This window comes from Pseudopipra pipra, chromosome 25 (genome assembly GCF_036250125.1).
Source record: "Pseudopipra pipra isolate bDixPip1 chromosome 25, bDixPip1.hap1, whole genome shotgun sequence".
NCBI lineage: Eukaryota > Metazoa > Chordata > Aves > Passeriformes > Pipridae > Pseudopipra > Pseudopipra pipra.
In genome coordinates this window covers 4,434,375-4,457,170 of record NC_087573.1, presented here as the reverse complement: position 1 = coordinate 4,457,170, position 22,796 = coordinate 4,434,375, and the positions used below count along the sequence as shown (strand labels likewise).

The 22,796-nt window shown below is 44.2% G+C and overlaps 1 protein-coding gene and 1 long non-coding RNA gene across 5 annotated transcripts; one reads left to right on the top strand and one right to left on the bottom strand.

The window, feature by feature from the left end:
* Positions 1 to 1,272: 1,272 nt before the first annotated feature.
* LOC135402649 (bile acid receptor-like) lies at positions 1,273 to 15,131 on the bottom strand. The gene is made up of 11 exons (XM_064635999.1): positions 15,020 to 15,131; positions 10,563 to 10,686; positions 9,076 to 9,438; positions 8,082 to 8,222; positions 6,981 to 7,120; positions 6,787 to 6,891; positions 6,590 to 6,689; positions 5,385 to 5,513; positions 4,767 to 4,886; positions 3,614 to 3,727; positions 1,273 to 2,746 (listed from the first exon to the last, which is right to left on the bottom strand). Exons 2-11 carry the CDS (start codon positions 10,651 to 10,653, stop codon positions 2,517 to 2,519), a joined length of 1,533 nt encoding a protein of 510 aa, XP_064492069.1. The 5' UTR covers positions 10,654 to 10,686; positions 15,020 to 15,131; the 3' UTR covers positions 1,273 to 2,516.
* On the top strand, positions 2,569 to 20,870 carry LOC135402652 (uncharacterized). 4 transcript variants are annotated; one of them, XR_010425200.1, is made up of 5 exons: positions 2,569 to 2,773; positions 3,836 to 4,018; positions 7,195 to 7,268; positions 7,863 to 11,188; positions 12,025 to 20,870. It is a non-coding gene; the product is annotated as an uncharacterized LOC135402652 (long non-coding RNA). The 4 variants fall into 4 exon arrangements; XR_010425199.1 differs by having other exon boundaries at positions 2,580 to 2,773; positions 7,863 to 20,870; XR_010425202.1 differs by lacking the exon at positions 7,863 to 11,188 and having other exon boundaries at positions 2,580 to 2,773; positions 7,195 to 7,277.
* Positions 20,871 to 22,796: the final 1,926 nt, after the last annotated feature.

The window sequence follows — 22,796 nt, the reverse complement described above, 5'->3', positions numbered from 1 at the left end:
GAAATATGAGTATTCTGGTAGAGGAATTATTTCCAACCCCGTCCTGCTGCAGCCCTCCACTGATAAAAGGAAATACAATCCTGATACACTGCCATAGAAACAAGTGTTTTTGCCAGATTTTGCATTTAAACAGCCCATGGCTGCTGAATTTTCGAAGCTAATCTGGCTGTTTCAAGTCTCTGTAACAGCCTAAAACACAGCTCCCATCTCTGAAATTTATAGATTCACAGACGACTGCTCTTCTCTTCCTTTCCCAGGATTAGCTGCAGCATTTCCTATCAACCACAGATTAAAACAGCAAATCTCTTTGTTGCATATCATATGCCAGCAATCTCCATTTATGGTCTGAAAATACTCCCTAATCCTATTTGCTGTTTGGCTGGGACGATAGAGCTCTTTGGGTTCGGTTTCATTGCTTTGGAAAGTGCTGGATATTTGTCAGTCTGAGACACACAATCACTGTGCTGAGGGCAAAATTAAAACAAAAAAACCCAACCAACCAACAAACCACCACCACCAAAGACAAGCCAGAAGCCTTCTGCAATATTATCAGTGAGGGATGATGATACCAACCCAGGATCATAAGAATGCTGAAGGTAAAAGTCTGCCCCAGGTGTGACAGCCCAAGGCCACTCCCAGATTCCAACTAAAAATTAAAGTGGCTGTAAGGAAGGGATAGGGAAGGCTGGTTTTCCTCAGGAACAGTTCCCCTCCAAGATACTCCTGGTTAGAAGCAAGGCAAACCAAATTAAATACTTTGATAATTCAGGGGCAAAAAAAGGTTTTAGGAATAACACTGTTATATGTGCTTTGTCACTCCTGGGTGAGTCCTAATTTCTTCAGATTTGTTCTTATTTTCCACAGTCTATTTTGCACCTTCTGTTCTTGAAGCTTTATACAACACAGATTTGTAAACACCACTAGGAAATGACTCTCAGTAGTGTCAAGGGACAGCTACATGTCCCTGGAAGTGCCTGCAAGTGCTTACCCTGTCCTGGAGTTTCAAATTCTGATTACATTCTTCCTGCTTAAGTAAGATAAAAAATGTGAGCTTTCTCAAGTTGTCAAAATATTTAAAAAAAATTAAAGAATGTGCAAGGTAATTGTTTATTTTAGTCTTACCTGAATCAGTGAATTCACCACAGTTTGGGCAACCTAGTGGCAAATTAAAATCACCATCTGGGAATTTGTTAAACCTCTGCACAAATTACTTTATGGTAGATTGGTACAGAAGGATTATAAAACCCAGAAGGAAAAAAAAAAAAGTACAGCTAATGTGAAAATAGCATTTTTTATTAATAAATCAACTGCTTAAAATTTTTAAAGCCCAAGGTACTGGCAATGGTTTTGGAACTCTCTTATTTGCTTCTTACTTCACAGTGGGTTATCAAACTCTTGAGTTTTTGTGGTTTCCTTTATAGTGACCAAAGTGGAAGCTTTTGATGCCAAGAACTCATCAGCTGTTGTCTGTTTGTGCACAGGTGCATGGTAAAGGACTCAGAAAGCAAAATTACTTCTTTAAAGTCCAGTTGTTGATTTTTTCTTTACTCCCATGGGTAGTTCTAAACTACATCCGATTACATTTTAGCATGAAAATGTCATTTCACAAGGTTTTTAAGTCACGACAGTTCATCTTGTAAATAGCATAACTCATCTCCTGCCAGAACATCACATATGAATCCAAACATGTTTCACAAGGAGCCTCGAAGTTAAAAAACAACTTGTTGAATTCCCATAACTCGGTGTGATGACAGAATATTTTCACAGCACGTTTGATCTGTTGAGAGAGCAGGACATCGACGCCAGTGTGGGCAGCCAAGAGTGGGACACTGCTCACTGTGCTGAATTACATCCAGCGTGGATCTGCCACTGGTGATGTACAGTCACAACACAAAGCAGATGCTCAGGAAGACGATTCCCTTCAGTTTTGACGGAGAATAACAGCAGAAGCCTTTGAAATTAAAAGGGAAGGTGTTCCCCCCAGCACCAATCTTAGCAGAGTGCAGTGAAATGAGCTCAGAGCAGGGGCTTTCACGCCAACGGAGAATCCCAGAATGGGTTGGGTTGGAAGGGACCTTGAAGATCATCCAGTTCCTGCCATGGGCAGGGACACCTTCCACCATCCCAGGTTGCTCCGAGCCCCGTCCAGCCTGTCCTTGGACACTCCCAGGGATAGGACACCGTGTGCGGTTGGTTCGGGGCTCTGTCCCCGTGTCCCACTGGAAAGGCCCCCTCGCCCCCCCCTCCTCCAGAGCAGCCCCGCCCGAGCCGGGCGGCCGCGCCATTCACCTGACACATCCCCGGGGGGAGCCGAGCGCTCGCCTGGGGCTTGACCGCGGGCACCTGCTCGGCGCTCAGGGCAATTTAAACGGGTTTTGTACCCCCACGGACCCGGAGTCCGGCACCGGGAGCGCCGCGGGCGCCGCGGGCCCCTCAGGGCGGGCAGGAAGGGGGGGCAGCGGCGCGCGCGGATCCCCCCAGGGCAGCGCAGCCCCCCCGGCGGGTGTTGGCGCCGCCTAGTGGAGGTCCCAGAGGTCGCGCAGGGGCGCGGCCAGGCGCGGGTCCCGCGCGCGCAGCGCCCCCGCGTGGGCGTGGCGGAGCGAGCGCAGCTCCGTGAGGCGCCCCAGGAGCCGCGCGAAGCGCTGCGGGTCCCCCGGGTGCTGCAGCTTCGAGTGCTTGTACAGGATCCACAGCAGCGGCTCCTGCAGCTCCTCCACATGGCGCTTGTCCCTCAGGAGCGGGCGGTCTGCGGGAGAGCGGCGGGGAGAGCGCGGTGAGAGGGAGGGGGCGAGGCGGCACCGCCGCCCCTGAGGGGGCAAGTGGTGGCTCCCCTGAGGGAGCAATGACAGCTCCCCTGAGAGGGCAATGACAGCTCCCCTGAGGGGGCAATGACAGCTCCCCTGAGGGAGCAATGACAACTCCCCTGAGAGGGCAATGACAGCTCCCCTGAGGGGGCAATGACAGCTCCCCTGAGGGGGCAAGTGGCACCTCCCATAAGGGGGCAATGACAGCTCCCCTGAGGGGGCAAGTGGCGGCTCCCCTGAGGGGGCAATGACAGCTCCCCTGAGGGAGCAATGACAGCTCCCCTGAGGGAGCAATGACAACTCCCCTGAGGGAGCAATGACAGCTCCCCTGAGGGAGGAATGACAGCTCCCCTGAGGGGGCAAGTGGCACCTCTCCTGAGGGGGCAATGACAGCTCCCCTGAGGGGGCAAGTGGCACCTCTCCTGAGGGGGCAATGACAGCTCCCCTGAGGGGGCAATGACAGCTCCCCTGAGGGGGCAATGACAGCTCCCCTGAGGGGGCAAGTGGCGGCTCCCATGAGGGGAAAGTGACACTTCCCTCGGGATAAGTGACAGCTCCTCTGAGGGGGGAGTGGCACCTCCCATGGCGGGTAAGTGACACCTCCCCATAGCAGGTAAGTGACACCTCCACTGAGGGGGCAAGTGACAGTTTCCCCCGGGTAAGTGGCAGCTCCCCTGAGGGGTCGAGTGGCGGCTCCCATGAGGGGAAGGTGACAGTTTCCCCCTGGATAAGGGACAGCTTCTCTGAGGGGGAAGTGGCAGCTCCCCTGAGGGGGCAGGTGACAGGTTGTTGTCACCTTCCCAGCCTACCTGAAAAGAACACGGTGGTTGCTACGAGCAGGGCGTACTCGGTCTCGGTGACTTTGAGTTCCCCCATGCTTCTGTAGAAGTAGAACAGGGCGGTGATGAACTCCTCCGTTAAGCCTTAAGGATGGGGGAAAAAAACCCAAACAAACAAATAAAATAAAAATATTTGAATGAAAATTTTTTTTTAATAAAAACCAAACCAAAGTAATCATGATATTATTTCAGTGCAGAAACAGTTGCGGATCATCTTTGCCTGAAGCATGGGAGATGATACCCCCCTGGATCCACCTGGATTGCTCTGTCCAGTGCTGAGCTCCCCAGGACAAGGGACATGGAGCTCCTGGAGCAGGTCCAGCAGAGAACATGAAGGTGATGAGGAGGCTGGAGCATCTCTCATTTATTTTCATGGTAAATTCTGGATTTGATGATCTTAGAGGTCTTTTCCGACCTAAATGATTCCATGACTTTAAAAAAGGCTGAAGGGAGCTGGGGCTGTTCAGCCTCAGGATGAGGTGGCTGAGAGGGAACCTCATCCCTGCCTGTCAGTGTCTGCAGGGAGGGGTCAGAGGGTGGACCAGGCTCTGCTCAGGGATGCCCAGCAATGGGATAAGAGGCAACAGGCAGAAACTAATGCCCAGGAAGTTCCACCTGAACATGGGGAAGGAACTCCATTACTGTGTGGGAACAGATTGTCCAGAGAGGTTGTGGAGTCTCCCTCACTGTGGATGTCCCAGAACTGTCTGGACACAACCCTGTGCCATGTGCTCTGGGATGACCCTGCTTGAGCAGGGAGGTGGGACCAGATGCCCCGTTGTTGCACCCTCCAACCTGAGCCATCCTGTGATTCAGTGAATCTTTTAAGGGAAACAGTTAACAAACTTCAGGAAAACAGTGTTCATTTCTAATCCAGTAACAGAAGTCGTGTTAAGGTTGTACTGTGGAGCTTTGGATTTATATATAGCTCAAGGCTTTATCCTAGGAGATAGTCAAACATGAACACCACCTCTTCCTAGGAGGATTTAATGCCTGTGTGTGTGATCAGAGCAGCTCAAGGAAGAGGGAGCCCAGGGGCCACAGGGACAGTGTTGCTCGCTGTGATTAAGAAAAGGGCCAGCAAAGTAAAAGATTCCCAGTATTTAGATTCTACTTCCCTTACCTGTGGTAGTAGTGGAAGTTGGACTCTCTTCGTTGTGAGACATTTCCATGGAATAAATGTTGTTTTTATCAAGGCTTTGAACGTGACAACACGTCCCATGATCAGAAAGTCTTGCATGACCTGGAACAAGACAGATGACAGTCTCCAGCCAAGCTTAAACTGACTTTAAATATTTGTCTGTATCTGCTTTGAAGGTATATAGCTGAAAATGTGGGAATTTTTCCCAGATCCATGTAGGTATTAAAAAAAATGCTCATTTGCATCATTGTTGGTCAAAGTCTTGTGTTAAACTTGACACAATATATAATTAGTCATTAACATAGCTAATATTAGCCATCCACCCCACAATTTATGCAAACACTCAAAAATGTTGCTTTTTGTTTAGAACTAATGGGAGGAAACCAGAAATCTATTTATTTAGTTATTAAAAAAAATAGATTGTGTGCCTTGAATAAAAAGCCTTTAGAAGGTATGTTGTCATTAATGATACTATTCTAAGTACCACTCTGCTTGGGTAGGTAATTATTTGAGATTAAGTGAATTAAAATGAATGGAAGTGTTTTTTAAATGGCAGAACCTCCCACTGGTGTGAGTAGAAAGCTCCTTAGTCAATCTTACTCTCACTTGTTGATGGTTGGCACTGGCTCATTCTCTGGTTGTATATTTGGGCTGACAGCAGGAACATTGCCTCAACTGTTGACCCTTTCAGCAGTGCAATCTGGTCCTCACTGGCTAAACTTTCAAATCCTGCAGAGAAAGGGACATGATCAGAATCAAAGAAGGCTGGGCTGCCTTTAAGCCCCTAACACGAGGTGATAAAATGATTTTTTTAATAATAAATGCCTTTACTGGAAAGGAGGAGCCTTAGTTAAGTGATGTATGTACCAAGGACTGTTGTGATCTTTCTTGCTTGTTTGCAGGTGAGACAATTAAAAAGAAAAAAAAAGGAGGAGGTAGTTTTAGTGTCCAGTTTTAGAAGATTCACTGGAAGATACAAGTGAAAATTTTGGGACTAAGCAAGACTTTATAAAAAATTTGTTCCTTATTTCTGGCATATATCACGTGGCCAAGTACCTGATAAAATTGCTACATTGCTTAGTGTATATTCCCCTTATTCATTGATATATTATTATCTTTTTAAAATTTGTGTTCATCCTTTGACAAGCTCATTATCTGCACTTGTCATTCGAGAGCAAAGGACCTTCAGAAATTTCTTCTTGACCCTGATCAAAGCAGGAAATGTAACACCAAGGAAACAAAGAGCTCACCCATTCCTTCAGCTCTTTCTCCCAGTGGTGCTAAATTGCATCAAACACCTGCTTTAGACATGGTGATTGACCTTTGTCAGGAAGTTTTACAAAGAAAAAATTATCACCCTCCCTGTCAAATGTCATTTTGCCAAATTTACACTGAAATGCAGTGAATTTAATTGCATGTTCCCTCGTGCCTTATTGAAGGAAAATATGAATAGGAGCAGCTGGTCAGTCCCTTCTGCGCTGCCTTTTCCTTTGAAGGAACATCTGGTTTTTATTTTGATGATTATGATATAGTGCAAAACTCAACTGGATTTCAGAGAATGTGTAATTCACTCAAGATGGTGCTTCCAGAAAATGTCTCTACTCCATGTCAGAAATGGAAAAGAAACCCAATCATAGCAAAGTTTTGAAGTGAAAGCTTCTGAGTTTGTCCTCACGACAAGTAAATGCTAAGTTGGAAATAAAAAATAATCAGTTGAAAGCGTTTTTTTTCTTAAAGCCTGTATTTTTCTGGGATTCATGCCATCAGTATGGTTTCTGTAATATCTCCCAAAGGAAGGAACTTACCTGGAAGTCTCTTTGTGAAATCCACCAGCACTTGGACGTGGACAACGGCTGTCTCAGAGAGCCGCAGAAAACTCTCCTCAGCACTTGCACTTTCTTGCAGCTGCATGAAAGAGCATTTGGACAGGGGATATAACCAAGGCACAGTGCTGGGGACAGCAGTAACTCACCAATGCAGGCTGAGTGTGCTGGATACCTACAAACTTCTTGGCTTCCTCGAGGGGAATTGTGTATTTTTGGTGTGCTGCTACAATGTGGTCGAGAAGCTGGTGTTCCCCTGGAGTAAGTTCCATCTTCTCTGGGATCTGTTAAAAAAATAAACTGATCAGGTGACAATGACTTGGGGTAAAAATAAATGATAAAAAGAGGTATTTTAAATAGAAGAATATCCCACTTTTCCAGATCTTGTTGTAGATGATACATGCTTACTATTCAGTCCCTCATCTTCCAGCTTTATGTTGCAAAGGAAACTGCTCTTCTGCTTGAAATTCTTCCTGAGTCGCTTTGACTTGCACTGGACTTCAGTCAGCAAACCTGCAAGGCATGGAAGTGGGCATCAATATGTGTATTTTGAATTGATTACAATTTGAAATCATCTTTTTTATTAGAGATGACTCGAGTCTTGCAGCACAGGAGCCATCACCTGTAAGGAACTACACACTAGAGGATATGGCAATGTGTGGTTTGTCAGGTGAGTTCATGTTCAGTACCCACCAAAGGCCTCAGGGTTTCCAGTCTCCTCCTTTCTTGTGACTCTGTGACATACAGGCATCAGAATTTTTCATCAAAGACCATCATGCCGTTTTTATTTAATTTTTTTCCCCAAACACTAAAGCACCTCTGATCTGCTCACTGCTGTCCTGACAGGGCTCAGGGTATTTAGCTTCTCTTCTCAGTACTTCCTTTTTTTTTCTTGTAATGTCTTCGAACAGGAGTCATAGAATCATAGAATCGATTGGGTTGGAAAAGACCTCCGAGATCATCGAGTCCAACCCTTGGTCCAAATCCAGTCCATTTACTAGATCATGGCACTCAGTGCCATGTCCAATCTGCATTTAAAAATCTCCAGGGACGGTGAATCCACCACCTCTCTGGGCAGCCCATTCCAATGCCTGATCACTCTCTCTGTAAAGAATTTTCTCCTGATATCCAACTTAAATTTCCCCTGGCGGAGCTTAAGCCCGTGTCCCCTTGTCCTATTGCTGAGTGCCTGAGAGAAGAGACCAACCCCCACCTGGCTAGAACTTCCCTTCAGGTAGTTATAGACGGTGATGAGGTCACCTCTGAGTCCTCTTAGCTTAGGGAGATACTTCCCAAGCATTGCTTATTTCTGCACATGAAGATGCTACAGGTGCTGCAGACTCCAAAGGTAATTTTCCTACAGCCTAATGAAGCTTAGACTGATATCATTTAGCTCCAATGCGAAGGGATTTCCTGTGGAAAAGGCTTTATCCAGGTTGATTAGTGAAGTAAGCAGCATGGAAGGAGCACTTACATTCTGCCAGCATCCCCACAGCTTTGCACTTCTTCAGGCGACACTCCTGGCACTTCCTCCTCATGTACATGTCCATCTCACAGTGCCCCCCGTTCTTGCACCGGTACACCGCGTTCTTGGTTATGCTGCGGCGGAAGAACCCTGCACACAAGGGTCAGGTCATGGCTCCAGCAGCCTGAGGAGCTTCACCTCACAGTAATTTAAGGAATTAATAGTGTCTTTCAGGTTTGGTTGTTTGGGGTTTTAAATGGAAACATTAACTTGATTTAAAATTTACTTTTTAACAACATAGTTATGTCTGGTTCTTTCTGACTGATATTAAATGCTGTTTTCTGTACATGGAGTCATAGAATCACAGAATATCCTGAGTTGAAAGGAACACACAAAGAGCAAGTCCAACTCCTGTTCCTGCACCCCAAAAATCTCACCCTGTGCATGAGAGCGTTGTCCAAACACTCCTTGAGCTCTGGCAGCCTTGGGGCCCTGAGGAGCCTGTTCAGTGCCCGACCACCCTCTGGGGGAAGAACCTTTTCCTGAGATCCAACCTAAACCTCCCTGACACAGCTCCAGCTGTTCCCTCAGGTCCTGTCACTGCTCACAGAGAGCAGAGATTGGAGCTGCCCCTCTGCCTCCCCTTCAATATAACAAGTTAAATATAATTAGTAAGTCATTACTACTTGCTTTTATTTAATTTTAATAATAAGTAATAACACTCAAGAAAATCTATAATAAATGGTCATGTGAAAATCAGTACCTGCTTAAACAGAGACTATTCTATTGAGTCATCTGTGCAAAAATGAGATGCTCGAGGTGCTCATATTAAATACAGACAGAAAGCATTTCTTCAGAAAATGCTGTAAAAATGTGAATCTGGGAGTGTGTTAGATAAGGGGCTCCTTAGATAAATTAAACCCCTCTGTAGAAACAGCTTCAAACCCAACAAAACCTGTTTGCATAAATCACAGGTGTGGAATGCTGGGGGTCAGGTGCTCACCTTTGCAGCCCTCGCAGGTCAGGGCGTTGTAGTGGTACCCGGAGGCCTTGTCCCCACACACGACACACAGCTCCTCCTGCCCCCTCAGCCTCCCCGGCTGGGGCAGCCTCGGCCTCTTTAACCCCTGGTACCCCCCGTCATCCACGGGGGGAGCCGCGAACGGGGCTTTGCTCAGCTCGCAGCTGCTGCCCACGCAGGGCCCGTCGCTGTAGGGAGGGTCCAGGCCGTATGTGCCATACGGGGACAGAGGGGGCTGGCACTGCAGTGCCGGGGCAGGAACTGGCACTGCTGAGTACTGGCAGTAAGGGGCGCTCTGGAAATCCGGGTCTGGCAGCTGGTAGTTGATGTGCTCCGGTAGAACGTCTGAAAACAGGGGAAATCGAAAGTGAGATAAAAGCCTGGAAAATATCTCGGCATCAGCTATTCCAAAGTTTTAAAAAAATTCATAGATTTAATATCATAAATATTAGAGGAACACGTTTTCAGACGGGCAGACTGACACACTGTTTTTAAATGTGCTACCTGTAATGTTCTTAAGTAAAATCTTAAGTGTGGTAAAAATGGCTCAATGTCATGTGGATGCTGCTGGATTATTGTTGGCACATAACTGAATATCACTTGCCAACTGATGATACAGCTGCTTTTAGGTCTTACATTTGAGGGTTGTTTGTTGTCCACATTACAGTCAAGTATCTTCCGTAAGTGAATTTTTTAAGGAGTGAAATTTTACTTCTCGATACATATCTCAGGCATCATTTTGAAAATGTTGCACAAGAGTCTGAGAAAGATGGTCTAGAAATTATAGAGTGGTAAAAAGTACTGTGACAGGAGTCTTAAAGTTGAAGTCAACAGAATAAAAAGCAGATCTTGTTTTATTTAGTATTTCCCCACATATAAGTCTTTATAGTTATGAGATTTCATTTTAGTAAAATGTAGGTACAGAATTGTAAAGAGAGTTTCTTCCTGCCCTTCTGTCTGTTGAGTTTTAATTTTATCCAGCCCCCCCTAAATACACACAACTGTACCAAAGCAAGCCTGTGCAACATGAATCATGTTTCCTTCTTCCTTTGGGATTGTTCAAATCTCTGAAAAACCAAACTGGAAACAATTTTCAAGGCAATTCAGAGTTCTTTTTCTTTCTAATGGGCATCAGGTCCTGCCTTTACTCTTCCAGAATCCAATCAGTTATTGCAATTATAGTTACATAACATACAGAATATGCATTATCTATTTATAATTATCTGGGGTACTGTAATAAAAGCTGTGTCTGCTCCATGCAAGTCAAAGGGAGACAGCACCAGGAATGTTTACATGGAATAATCAGTTGGAATAATCACAGTAGTTCAATAGTTTCAGTGTAGGCTTGGCAGTCAAATGTGTAGCTTCTAAGAGCTTTAAGGATAAACTAAAACAGAGAAAAAAATGGGAATTGCCACAGATGTTCATTTTACTGTATTTTCAGGATGTAAAGCTGTTGCTTTGCTCACCATAGTACTGGATGGGCTCGGGCAGGCAGTACCCGTCCGGGACGGTGACAAAGGTGTTGGCCATGCTCTGCTCCCAGCTGCACTGCTTCATTCCCCCTGCTGGGGGTGGCTTTTAAATGGCAACCTGGAGAAATGGGAAAGCAGGAGAAACATCCCGTGAGAAAGAATTGCTGGGTAGGTTCAGGCAGGGAGCTAAACCCAGAAAACTCCACAATATGGGAGAGTTTGCAGATTATAAGAAAATCAGAGGTACAAAGTCATGTAATACCCTCAGTGAGGCTACAAAATGACTGTCCTCACAGTACAGGTTCAGGATAGAGTCCATTCCTAAATTTCCAAGTTATAGTAGGACTGTTTTGCTCTGAATTTTACACAAAACTATGGTGGGGGAATCAGATTAATCCCTGGTAAATTCTCTAGTTCTAGGAAGATTAAAAGGAGTTTCACTGGATAGAAAAAACTTGCTTTGGGTATGAGCTGGGGCATTTGCACTGGTGTGGATGTGGTGGGTGTCCTGTTTGTGCACAGAGATGGGCTTTTAGTGAATTTGTTTCTTTCACTCTTTATGCAAGTAAATATAGGAAAATAGCATGGAAAGGCCAGCATGGAATCTCTCTTCTCCCCATGTAAGTAGTTGTTTATGCAGTAAAAGTCAGCTTTGCCTTGCTTGAGCACTGCCTGATTTACATTTAAGAGCCTGTATTCCTTTAAGAGTGCAAAGCATCCTGTGAAAACAAAATAAATTAATATCCTATAGGATTTATTTCCTCGAGAGAGCTTCCCACTGTCCCTTGAACACTAAGGGAGCTTGGGCTCCTGGCTGGATGCACTGACATTCACAATAACAAAGTGTACTGAGAGCTCACAGTGACACACTGAGAACAGCTGCTGTGCTTCAAAACTCACCTTATTTTTCAGTAATTTGAATTATAAATTCAAATTGAGAAAGAAGTTGTGGAAAAGGGTGCTCTAAAAATTCTTACAAGAGTTTTAGAAAAAAAAAAAGTAATGTCTCTATGGCCACTAGCAGGAGCTGGGTTTGGGTTTACATTCACAGAGCAAACCTCTGGTATTGCTGAGCTATTGAGAGGTAATGGAGCAGCCACTGGAGGAGTAAGTAGGAAATGTTTTCCTTGCCCCCTTGTCCCTCTGCATGTGGAATGTGGTCACTGGTTAAACAAATGTTAAGTCTGTGCCCATTGAGTAAGGGCAATTTGCCCATCAACCACTCACAGGCTTTGCCTGAGCAGACAGAAAAGGACAGAAAAGATGAAAAAGGCGTGGAAGTATTTGGAAAATACAGCAAAGCAAAAGCCTCCCCTGCAACAGCATTCTCTGCCTGTGCCTCTTGCAGCATTTACAGCACTTTGGGTTTCAAGGTCTTCCTGGAAAGACTCACATGGTGGGGTTTGGGTAATACCTGTACCTTGCTGTGACTGAGAAAATGAATGTATCATTGCAGGGAACCTGAAGTCCTGCCTGGAAAGACACACATCCCTCCCCCCAAACTGGCCATGTCTTTGGGGCGGAACACTTTCGCTTTGTGTTGTCAGCAGAAGGTGAAAGGATGCGGTGAGGCTGGAATGTTGGGGTTTTTTGTTATCTCTGCTAGTAAATATTTGTTTCAGAGCAGAATGACTCACTGAATCGTGAGGTCCTTATCAGTTAGATCAATTTGGCCAGGGCAAAGTCTACATTTTTTCCCAAAAATGTGTATTTGCCAAAGAAATGCGTTTCTGAATTCCTGTAGTTTCTTTAAATGAAATAGAAAAGGAACAAAAGCTAAAATAAAATCACACTGATCCAGTGGGATAAAAACAGTATATTGGGAGTATGAAGTACATATTACCAAATGTAAAGTGGCCAGTTGATTAAACATTCTAAATCTTGGAAGCAAATTTTCCTTAGGCAAAGTTTCCTCAAATCAGGTACTGTGTGAGAAAGGATTTAGCCCTTCTTAACTGATTTTTATGACTAATAACAGTGATTGGTTGCAACCACGAAATTCCCAGCTCAGAATGAGACTTTGTAAACTGAAATTAAGAGAATGTTCTAATTAATTGATTATTAATTTTAAATCCAGTGCTTATTTGGGAATGCTATACTGTCGTGAAACAAGATTTATGCATGACCATGAAGTGTTTAATTTCCTGACATTTGACAGTTTAGGGTTGACAAGCTTGTTCTCCTGATATAACAAAGCACTGGGCTTTTTAAAAAAATAAAACTAGAAAGAACAGAGTAAGATATATAAGGAAGGAACTTCATTTCCCAGGGCAGGAAAGTTTGGATTGTTTATAAGAATGACTGGGATCGTTGTGTGTTCCAACCTCTGCTCACCCCGGTATGTGAGTGAGGCAGCAGCAGGGAAGCCTCCTCCAAACTGAGATCCATTATATGCTGCTGTCCCCAGAGCTCAGTAGCCACCCCAAATCCCTCACACCTCCTGGGAGTGAGCCATGACCTAAGGGGCACTTCCTGAGCCCACCCAGATGCTCATTAACCCTTTGCCAGGCTGGCAAGGGAGTTCTGCCTGTGCCCAACGCATCTGGAGTCCCTGGCAGAACGTACCAGACATGCCCAGAGGTAATTTTCAAAACACAATAACTTGGATAAAGCTGAAACAAGGTTGGAGTAACAGGTTTGGGTGTTTGGGGCAGTTACAGTTGTGCCATTCCCAAACCAAAATGTTTTGTGCCCATTTTTCCCATTTCCGTGTATTCACAATATACAGATGTTTGCATGTGAGTGCTTCAAAAGGAAGCAAAAATTTAAGTACATTCCCAGAGATGGCACATAAAGGTCTTTAGCCTAAAAAGTGGAAATAGCTGAAAACAAAAGAAGAGGAATTTTTTAATCCCTTGTTTCGTAGAACCCCAACACAGATAGGATGGGACTCTTCAGTCCTCAGTCACACAGACTGGCCTGAAAGAAAATGTCATCTGTGGAAAGGCACACATTGTTCTCTGATTTTCTCTCTTCTGCTGGGAATTTTCATGTGTGAAATCCTGACCAGGTGGGCAATGGTGTTTTTTTAGAACAGGTGACCTACACTTGGGGTTGTTTAAGCACGTTTGAAAATGTTGCACTTTTATGGGCTTGGTTTTGCCAGTGGTCAAAAATGTTCAGTATAACCCAGAATGTGTGTCAATTCAAGGGGTTGGTTATCCATTTTATATAAAAATTCAGCCAGATTCAGCTCTTAGTCCCAGCTGAAAAACTTGTCAATTTATAAAAGATGGAAACCATGAAGGAAAAAAAAGCCATTGATTGATAAAAGCGAAGCAGAACCATAAATAGAATGTACACATTCAGACTAGAATCTGTACTGTACATCTATTTACTGCTATTTATGGTGAAAGATGTGGTTTTCATCATTTTTATTGCTATAAAATCCCGTATCATAAAGTAACATATCATCAACTCCTCAAATTTATTAAGATGCAAAACATCCTTCACGTAGCAGAGGCGCAGGGAGCCCTTGCAGGGCTCTGTACTGACAGTACTTCAGCTGCTTTCGTAAATATTTTGACAATGGAGCCGTGGAGAAATTTCTTGTTTACCGGGAATTTTAGGAGCTCGAGCTGAAGGTCTTCACCAACTGTTTGAACACACCTTGGGGCACGTTAATGGTCACGTAGTGGAACTCGAGAGCACGTTTCGGGCTCGCTGTTAATCCCTGCACTTTGCTTGCTGCTGGAAGCAAAGCTTATTTTTTCCATTATTTGTGAAAATTTAAACCAAAAACTGAAAAACTGTTAGCTCAGTACGATCAGTGGCAACTATGTGTGATGCCAGGTGATATGTTCCATTTCACTCAAGCAATTTAGTAATCACTTGATTAATTAAAGGAGGATTTCGCAGGGGAAGCTGTAGGATCACTTGATTGTCCCTATGTGCAGATTATATGCATTATTAAGGTTTTATCTCTTCCTCCCAGTTTTAATGTGCCAAGAAGCTCCCCAAAGCTACCCTTTGAAGAAATCCCACTCTTCTCCTTAAATGTGTTCCCTCTTGGTCATACAATAATCATAATAAGAATTGGCTTATTTCACTAACAGATTGTGTTGCAATTAGCTTGAAATCTTCCTTTGAAATTGTTACCCTCATGAATAATTATTTCAAAGGTATAATTTTTATACACTGTAAAATAAGTGGTTGTTTGAAACTCACAGATTTCCAGGTGCTTTTGGGAAGGGAAACAAATAATTTAATTTAAAAGTCGTTTTTCTTCCCTCTCTGTCAAATGAAGTACTGTTGGAACAAACCCTTGGCAGTAGGATACCAAATTTAAAAGCTCATGTTTTCTGTTTTTGTTTAAAAAGAAAGGAAAAAAAAAAAGGGGGAAAGAAGGAAAAAAGCCCAAAGCCCGAAATCTTTTCACATGGCAAATTGATGTGTGGCTGGAGCAACAATTCATAATCCCAGAGCATGCAGAGAAGGAAATTAAAACTCACCGGAGTTCCAGGGAGCTCCTCTCTTCCAGAGGGTCCGTGGGGCTGCAGCGCTGATCCCAGCTCTGATCCCAGCCCTGATCCCAGCCCTGATCCAGCTGGAGCAATCCAGGCCTTTCCCTATTTATCAGTTTGTGTGCACACACCAGGCTCCAGACACTCCGCAGAGCAATCCTACGGCTCCGAGACACGAACTTCCCACACAGCCTTGGCTGGGGTCGGAGCGAGGGCAGCTGCGAGCCCACATAAATCAAATAAGAACTGGGTCATCAGGGACAGAGGCCATGGGGACCCTCACGTCACTGCTTCCCAGAGCACTCCCTGCCCCACCACCAAATATTCTGCTTTCCTGCTAGAATTTCAAATTCTCCCTTTTTGGTGGCTGCTCATCGCCGCGTCGGAGCGTGGATGGAAAATGTTCCCTTCCCGGGCAGAGCAAGCACTGCAATGGTATTATTTGGAGATTCCTGCATGACATGATAATTTCATTTGGAAACACTGGATCAGGGCAGGATTGCCAAACACCAAACTTGTCCTCCCTGTTCTGATCCTGACATCCCTGGCACACACAGGGCTCACCTGTACATTAAGTTCATTAACAATTTCAGTGGATTTACGTTCATGTTGCTGCTAATTTTGCAAATTTCCATTCTTAATCGCCCAAGTATTTCCATTATTAATAATTTCTAATAACTTAATATTACTCTTTGATGTTTTCATCACTTCCTAGGTAGAAGATGTGACATTTTGGATAGGGAATCTCCTGCTGTTCCATGTGCTCCCAACATGCTGCCCAGCAGGTTGCAAACCTCCTCACTCCCTTCCTTCTGTGTAAGAGCAATTCTCCATTTACCTCAGGAAAAACTGGTTCTGTCCTATACTTCATGGAATTAGGTGCTAAAAGGATAAAATAATTTCCTGTTGGATATCTTACAGCAAAGTCACTCAGAATAGTCTTTAGGGACAGTGAGTTTTCATGGATACACAGCAAACTGACATCACCCTTCAAAGGAGAGTCATGTTTGTACCCATGGACTCCAGAGAAAAGTAGCAATAAGGCTACTTATTTCTATGTAAAATGGCACCATTTAGGAATCTTGGAGTGGAGTGTTTGAGTCTGGCTTTCAAGAACTAATGGGATTGACTGACAGATGTTATTTGAGCATATTATGGGGTTTTTTAAGTTTTCAAATGTCCTGCATTGGTCAGGTGTGGTGATGGAGGGCTGGAATGCATAGATGATACAGTAGGCACAAAGATAATGATCTTGTAAGCTTAATTATGATCAGCATTTGTCTTTCTGGCAAAAGCAGCCTCAGACACCAGCCTACTAAATTGTCAAAAAAACCCTCAGTGGTAAAAACAAAGAATTTACAATTCATAGAACTAAGATTTTTTTTTCCATAGCAGTATTTCTTTCACATATCCCATTGGCTTTTTCATCCAACCTTTCTCATGGAAGCGGGAAAAACAAGCAGAGGTTTGTGAAATATTGCCTTTAGCTTGTAAATACTACTGACTTGTATTTTTAGCACTTTTTCTAATAGAAGCCACCAAGTGATAAGCTGGTCAAATGTAGCTGTGGGATGAGGGTATTTAGAGCCTGTTGACTCTGGGGAACGTGAAGCCCAGTTTTTTAAAAGCTATCAAATCCCCATTCTGTTCATTTTATAAAGCCTAGTGGATTCAGATTAAATTAAATCTCTAAAATAAATACTTAAGAACCTAAAACTTACTTGTAGTAGGAATAAACAGCAGTGCCACATTAAGTATTAGCCCATGGTTGTTTACTCCAACCCCCACCATGGTGTTTTCATAGCTGCAGTAATGAAACTATTGTGCATAGTCATGCAGTGATTCAGAACAGGTTAAATACATGTACTTATGTTAAATACAGATATTTACATTATTTTAACAAATCACTGTTCCTGCTCAGAGCTCAGCATGACAAAAATGGGAGATCTGAGGGCACACGTGAGTCCCCTGAAGGACTGCTTCAAAGAAGAGGAAAAGAAACTGTTTTCCACTCTTGTAAAGAATCAAGAAACAAAAAGGTTGTTTAGGAGTAAGGGAGGTTTAAATTAGATACTAGGGAAAGCAATTACTGTGGTAAAAATAGCACTGGAGTAAGTTGCTTGTACAATCTTCTTCACTGGATATTTGGAAGATCAGTTTGGGCAGAACTTGAGGATTGTTTTTTTGGTCTGTAAGGGAGGAAAACGTTTTTTTAAGCTCCTTTCCAGCTCTGTTTGCTTTTATTTTCCTATACATACATCAGTTTTACAAAACACTGCTCACTGATGAAGTCTCTGATCAGTCCCATGCCCAGAGCCATTTCAGTGGGCAAAGTAAATAATCACAGACTCCAAGCATGATTTACTAGAGGTGAGTAAACAAAGTGCTCCTCATGGGCACGGCCTGAAAACATTAGCTGAACAAGGTCGTGCCATGAGCCCACATCTAGAAGTGGCACTGAAGTGGAGAGTAAGGGATGTTTTCCACAGAAATAAGGCATGTTTTCCATGGAAAAGAAGCAGATGTGGGGACACCAGCCTGCCCTGGACACTGTGTTGCAGCACTTGTGCAGCCTCAGTGCCACCAGTGGACACTGAACCCCCGTGCAGTGTCTGCCTTTGGGCAGCTGGTCTGAGGATTTGGGGAGGGGGGAAGCTGGAGATGAAGGAAGAGTTGCCCTGGATCAATACCTGTTTCCAAGCTCAGCAGAATTCCCTGTTCATCTGAACTGGAGATTTGAGATCTCTGTGACTTGCTTGGTATCCGAATAGTTAAAGGAAATCATATCTGCTCCAGCTGGTTCTTCTCTGCATAACTGACCCGTTTGGCTCGATCTGGAATTGGATTGTTTACGTAACTTCAGTAATTAACCACTATCAGCCTCATTAATGAAACATAAACCACCTCTCCTGCTCATTTATAAAGCATTTGTCAAACAAAACTCAAACAAAGGGCAGAATCTCAGCAGAGAGTCCTCCAAAAGCTACTGAGCCCTGACTGCAAGTCAGGACGGTCACTTTGTTGTTGTTTTTCAGTAGAACTGAAACAGAAGTGATGGCATCGTCTATTGCTCTTGGCTAACTTCTCCCCAAACCATCTGAGGTCTGTCACATGAGGGCAAGGATGCCTCGGCAACTATTTTGGCCATTTCAGTACAAAATACTGATGTTCCAGCTCATTACTGTAAATCATTAAATGATGAAAGCAAGAGTCAAATACTAAACGATTGGAAGCTCTTGGAAAACTAATTGCTCATTACAGTAATCGTTGTTCTATGTGAGTTAAAGGTTATATTGAAATATAGGTTATTTCGTTACAGGATTAAATCTCTCCTGCTAGTAAACTGTTCTAAGCAATATTAAAGAAAGCTGAGTATTAACAATACAGCTCATGTATTAAAGTGATCTAGCTAAAGCTTTACCTATTTTTGGTTTAGAGAGATAAAACAGTTTAGAGGCATAAAATACACTGGCAGACAAATCCTTGCCAAAAATTTGGTGTTCTGAGAGTTTGCATTTACTATTTCTTAAGGAACTCATGAAAAACCTGCAAGTTTTCTGTTCCTCCTCTCTCCTGGATTATTTACTGATCTTCCAAAGGTGCAGCAGTGCTGGCACTGTTGGGATTTTCTGCATGGGCATGGATGGACCTCAGTCCTGGGTGAGAAACAGCACAAAGCCTCAGGACTAACAATTTTGGATGTTGGTGTGACCTTGCACAGTGAACAGCTCCCATTCAGCATTGTAGAGCACGAGTTCATTCAGGTGACTTAGTGTGAGATAATGTAGATACTCTTCTCTTTTGCATCAAATGCATCAGACAAATCATCAGGGTCAGATTGGAAGGGAAATAACTCCAGAGAAGATGGAAGCTCTCGTTAAGTTCTTAAATGCTTTCATGGGAGGAAATGCTGAAACATCAGACCAGAGAGGAAAACCAATTCTGATCTTTTTTAAGACTGATTTTTTCCTTAATCATGAAGTTGTTGGATAGTTTCACCGTGCCTTTTCTAACAGGCTTGTAAGGCAAATCTTGAAGAGCTAAACTGTTGAAATACATTGAATTTTAATGCAAGAGCCAAACTGCTTTGAACTCACCTGAAAATCTCAAGACAGCCTACAAAATATTCCTGTTCCTGAAGGCAGAGGAGGTACAAGAAGCCCAACCATTCTACACTCACAATGTGCATGGGTACCCTGACAACTCCTCCTTTAAGTGTCTTGTGCCAAATCTGTTTCTCCTTGGCTGGAAGACCAAGATTTGTCAATAAAATGCTCCAGTGCATTGATATTCATCCAGGCATGATGTGGAAAAAGATAAAGATCTTAATTAGGTTTGATTACAATCTCCTGCAGGGATCTCAGAGTTGGTAATTCATAGGGAGTACTTGTAACTTTAAGCACTGGAGTGAGTGTACTTTGCAGGTACAGCAAAGGGAAGCCAAGTCCTGGACCTGATTTCCTTAAAGCAGATCATCTTGACACTCTGTATTAAGCACTACAAAATAATTATGGTGGAATCCCTTAATCAGCATTTTATCAGCAGTGGAGTCTTGCTGCTGAGGGACTGAACTAACTGGATACATCCATTTATCAATGATAATGCTTTTCCTTTTTTCCAGCCTGGATTCCATCCTGAGGACATTTGTTTTAATAGGGAAAAGAATATTAGACTCATAAATGTGAGTGCTGTGGTGCAGTGGGTGACTCCTCAAGATTTATCAAAGCAGGATAATTAGGATGAACAATAAGAGTGAGTTTCTTGGAAATAACTTTTGTCACAGGACAACTCTGGTTTATGCCACATTAATCCACCTTGAAGTATGGGAAGTGCAAGAGGAGGATTCACTTGGCCCCCTGGTCTGAGTCTCTGTGCTACAGTTTTGTTGAGGGCAATGCCAGTGAAACTGTGAGAGTAGCTGATGGTTGTGTTGACACCATCAGTTAACTGTAAAAGCAAGTAGTCAGAAAGTGTTGGGGGTGTGGTGTAGTTTGCTTTTCAAACAGCTGTAGCTGCTGGAATAGTTGGTTGTTTATGGACACCAAGTTTCTGAAGGAAGGACTCGTAGTGGAAATCAGAAATGCCACATTATGCTTTGGAAAAGGTGGTGTCTGTGGGAAACTTGTGCACTTGTGCTTTCACAGACTTAGCCACAATTTTTCTAACTGTGCTGACCACACTTATGATTAAACCCCCAAGAATTATCCTAGAACTTTGCCCTTTATTCTTTTCCCTACTTCCATTTACATTCTTTTCCCTACTTCCTCCTTTACATTTAGATGTCACTCAGTCTGTCACAGATGTTGCCATTTGCTACAGGTCGGTTCCTCTGTGCATTATTCACGGAATCCCAGAACAGTTTGGGTTGGAAGGGACCTTAAACCTCACCCAGTTCCACCCCCTGCCATGGGCAGGGACACCTTCCACTAGCCCAGGTTGCTCCAAGCCCCGTCCAACCTGGCCTGGGACACTTCCAGGGGTGGGGCAGCCACAGCTTCTCTGGGCAACCTGTGCCAGGGCCTGTTACCAATCTCTTTGATAACTTTTTCTGTGCTTTGGGTCTGTTTGGATTTCTTTTCTTTGTGATTTTCCTCCTGTGATCAAGAACCTCCTCAGCTGTACTCAGCAGTGTTATGTATTTATCCCATCACAGAAATACTGTTTCTGATTTTTCAAAGATGGCCTGGAAGCAGTTTGGGCTCTGAAGCAGGGTTACTGTCTCAGAGTGTCTCAGTTTGCCTCTATCCAGTGTTCCCTTCTCCTGCTACAACAAACCCATGTTCTGTTTGACAAAATACAGCCATGTGGTTAAGAGTTATTAAAAGCATTAAAGCATTAACCTCTTGTAACCTCATTTTTCACTTTGTACACACACATAAGTGTTTAATCGAATTGAAGTTAAACACTAAAAAGTTTGAGAGGCCAAATTTATACATTCTCTTTAGTTTACACAGAATTGATGTGATAAAGCCAAGGGAATTATAAGGCACCACTACTCAGAAAATGCTCATCTGCTGATTTGTTTAAGCTCTGTTGCTCCATACTCCAAGTTTTGGTGACAAGCATTCCCAGCATTCAAATCAAGGAGCTTTGTCCTACTGGGATCCACTCTGTGTCCTGGCGCCACACTGAGTCACTCCACTGCCCTTTGGGAGTTGAACAAATGATTCCATGCCAGAAGATCTGCTGGAGAGGGGCTGAGCCCCATCCCTGGGGGTGGGGGTGGTGTCATGGTCTCCCATCTCCCTCATTCTGGAATTTTATTCCAAGCAGCCAGAATGCTACAGAGGGAATGAACTGATCCTGGGATTATACTCTGGTACAGCAGCTGGCGTGGAAGGGCAGGGTGGCATCCCTGCCACCAGGGAGAGGGGAGGGTTAAATCAGGAGTATAAACACAGGGAACAGAACAGGGCAGAGGTTCAGACACATCCCAGTACAGCTCCTGCAGAGGTGAAATGATCCTTCCTCCAGCTGCCTTCTTGTGGCTGTGAACTGGAACTCCCAGTGCTGCATTTCTAAATGGCTCCTTGGGTGCCTGAGTTAAGTGGAACCTCAGGGGCTGCAGGTTTGATTTCACTTTGAAACTCCTTTTGCTGAATAAAGTGACCAACAGGAAGGTGGCTCTGGAACACACAGATCGTCCCACGGAGCTGTGTCGGGCCTGCTCCCTGAGCCACAGAGGCTCTGGGAGAAATGGATGTACTGGGAGAGGCTCGGAAGGTGGACACGGAGCTGGGAGTGCAAGCGGAGGGGAGCGACAGGAGCTGCTGAACTGCACACCTGGGGTCACGTGGGGATGTGAAAGTGGGACAGGGAAACAAGCCCTGGCTAAAACTTGGGGATGTCGTGTCCATCTTGGGCAGGGCAAGCTGTGACCAACTCACCCCCTAACCAGAATGGGAAACACAGCAATATTTGTCAGTTTTCCAAATGTTCAGGAATTGCCCATTAGGAAAAGAGAATTCTGATAACAAGTTGTCTTAATTTTTTAATATTCTCTAATAAGACGAAAAGTAGGGAAGGACCACAAGGTGCAACGTGCCATAAAGCACAGGCTGGACCTTTAGCTCCACACAAGTTGCTATAAAGCAGGATTACAGTTCCCAAATTTGCAGAATAGCTCTCATACTTCACTAATTAATCTGATTCTGATGAAATATTCCAAATGCAGCTGCTTACTCCATTCTCTGCTGCATTGAGTGCATGTTTAGAGATTGTTGCTTATATGAAATGATCCCATTCAGCACTTCTTGATTATCTCTGGGATCACAAGGGATCCTTCCTCTGAGAAAGCATCCTGGAGTTTACTCATGTGTCTGTGTGAATGGGGATTTTAGCTTGAAAGATGATTCAAGTCAGAGGGAGTCCTGTTAAAATATTATTGTTGAAAACATTGTAATGAAGTCAGTGATACTAAACAAATTTGTGGCACAAAGTCGGGCAAAGCCTCAAGGACACCACGGATCAGCAGCAGTAGCTTCAGTAAGCAAACAAGAATCAAAGCAGCAAGTCAGCAGTGCAGAGCTTGTTATTTTGAGTGGCGGATGTTTACTGTGGGGAGGGACAAACAGGAGTATCAGATAAGACGGCAGCCCCACAGATCCCCGCGGGATTGATCGCGCTGTGCGAGGAGCAGCCCCGGAGATAACGGGACCCGGGGTCAAGGACCGGCCCTGTGCAAACAGGCTGTGCCGAGCAGCGCCCGCCCGCAGCCAGGGCCCTTCCCGGCTCCTCCGGCAGCTTCTGCCGCCGATGGGATCGG

What these genes read in the sequence shown, in the direction of transcription:
- LOC135402649 (XM_064635999.1), bottom strand. Translation starts at nt 10,653, where the DNA reads ATGAAGCAGTGCAGCTGGGAGCAGAGCATGGCCAACACCTTTGTCACC. An exon ending in TCGAGGAAGCCAAGAAGTTT is followed by an intron (nt 6,690 to 6,786) that starts GTAGGTATCCAG and finishes TCTTTCATGCAG; the next exon opens with CTGCAAGAAAGTGCAAGTGC. An exon ending in AACTTCCACTACTACCACAG is followed by an intron (nt 3,728 to 4,766) that starts GTAAGGGAAGTA and finishes CCCATCCTTAAG; the next exon opens with GCTTAACGGAGGAGTTCATC.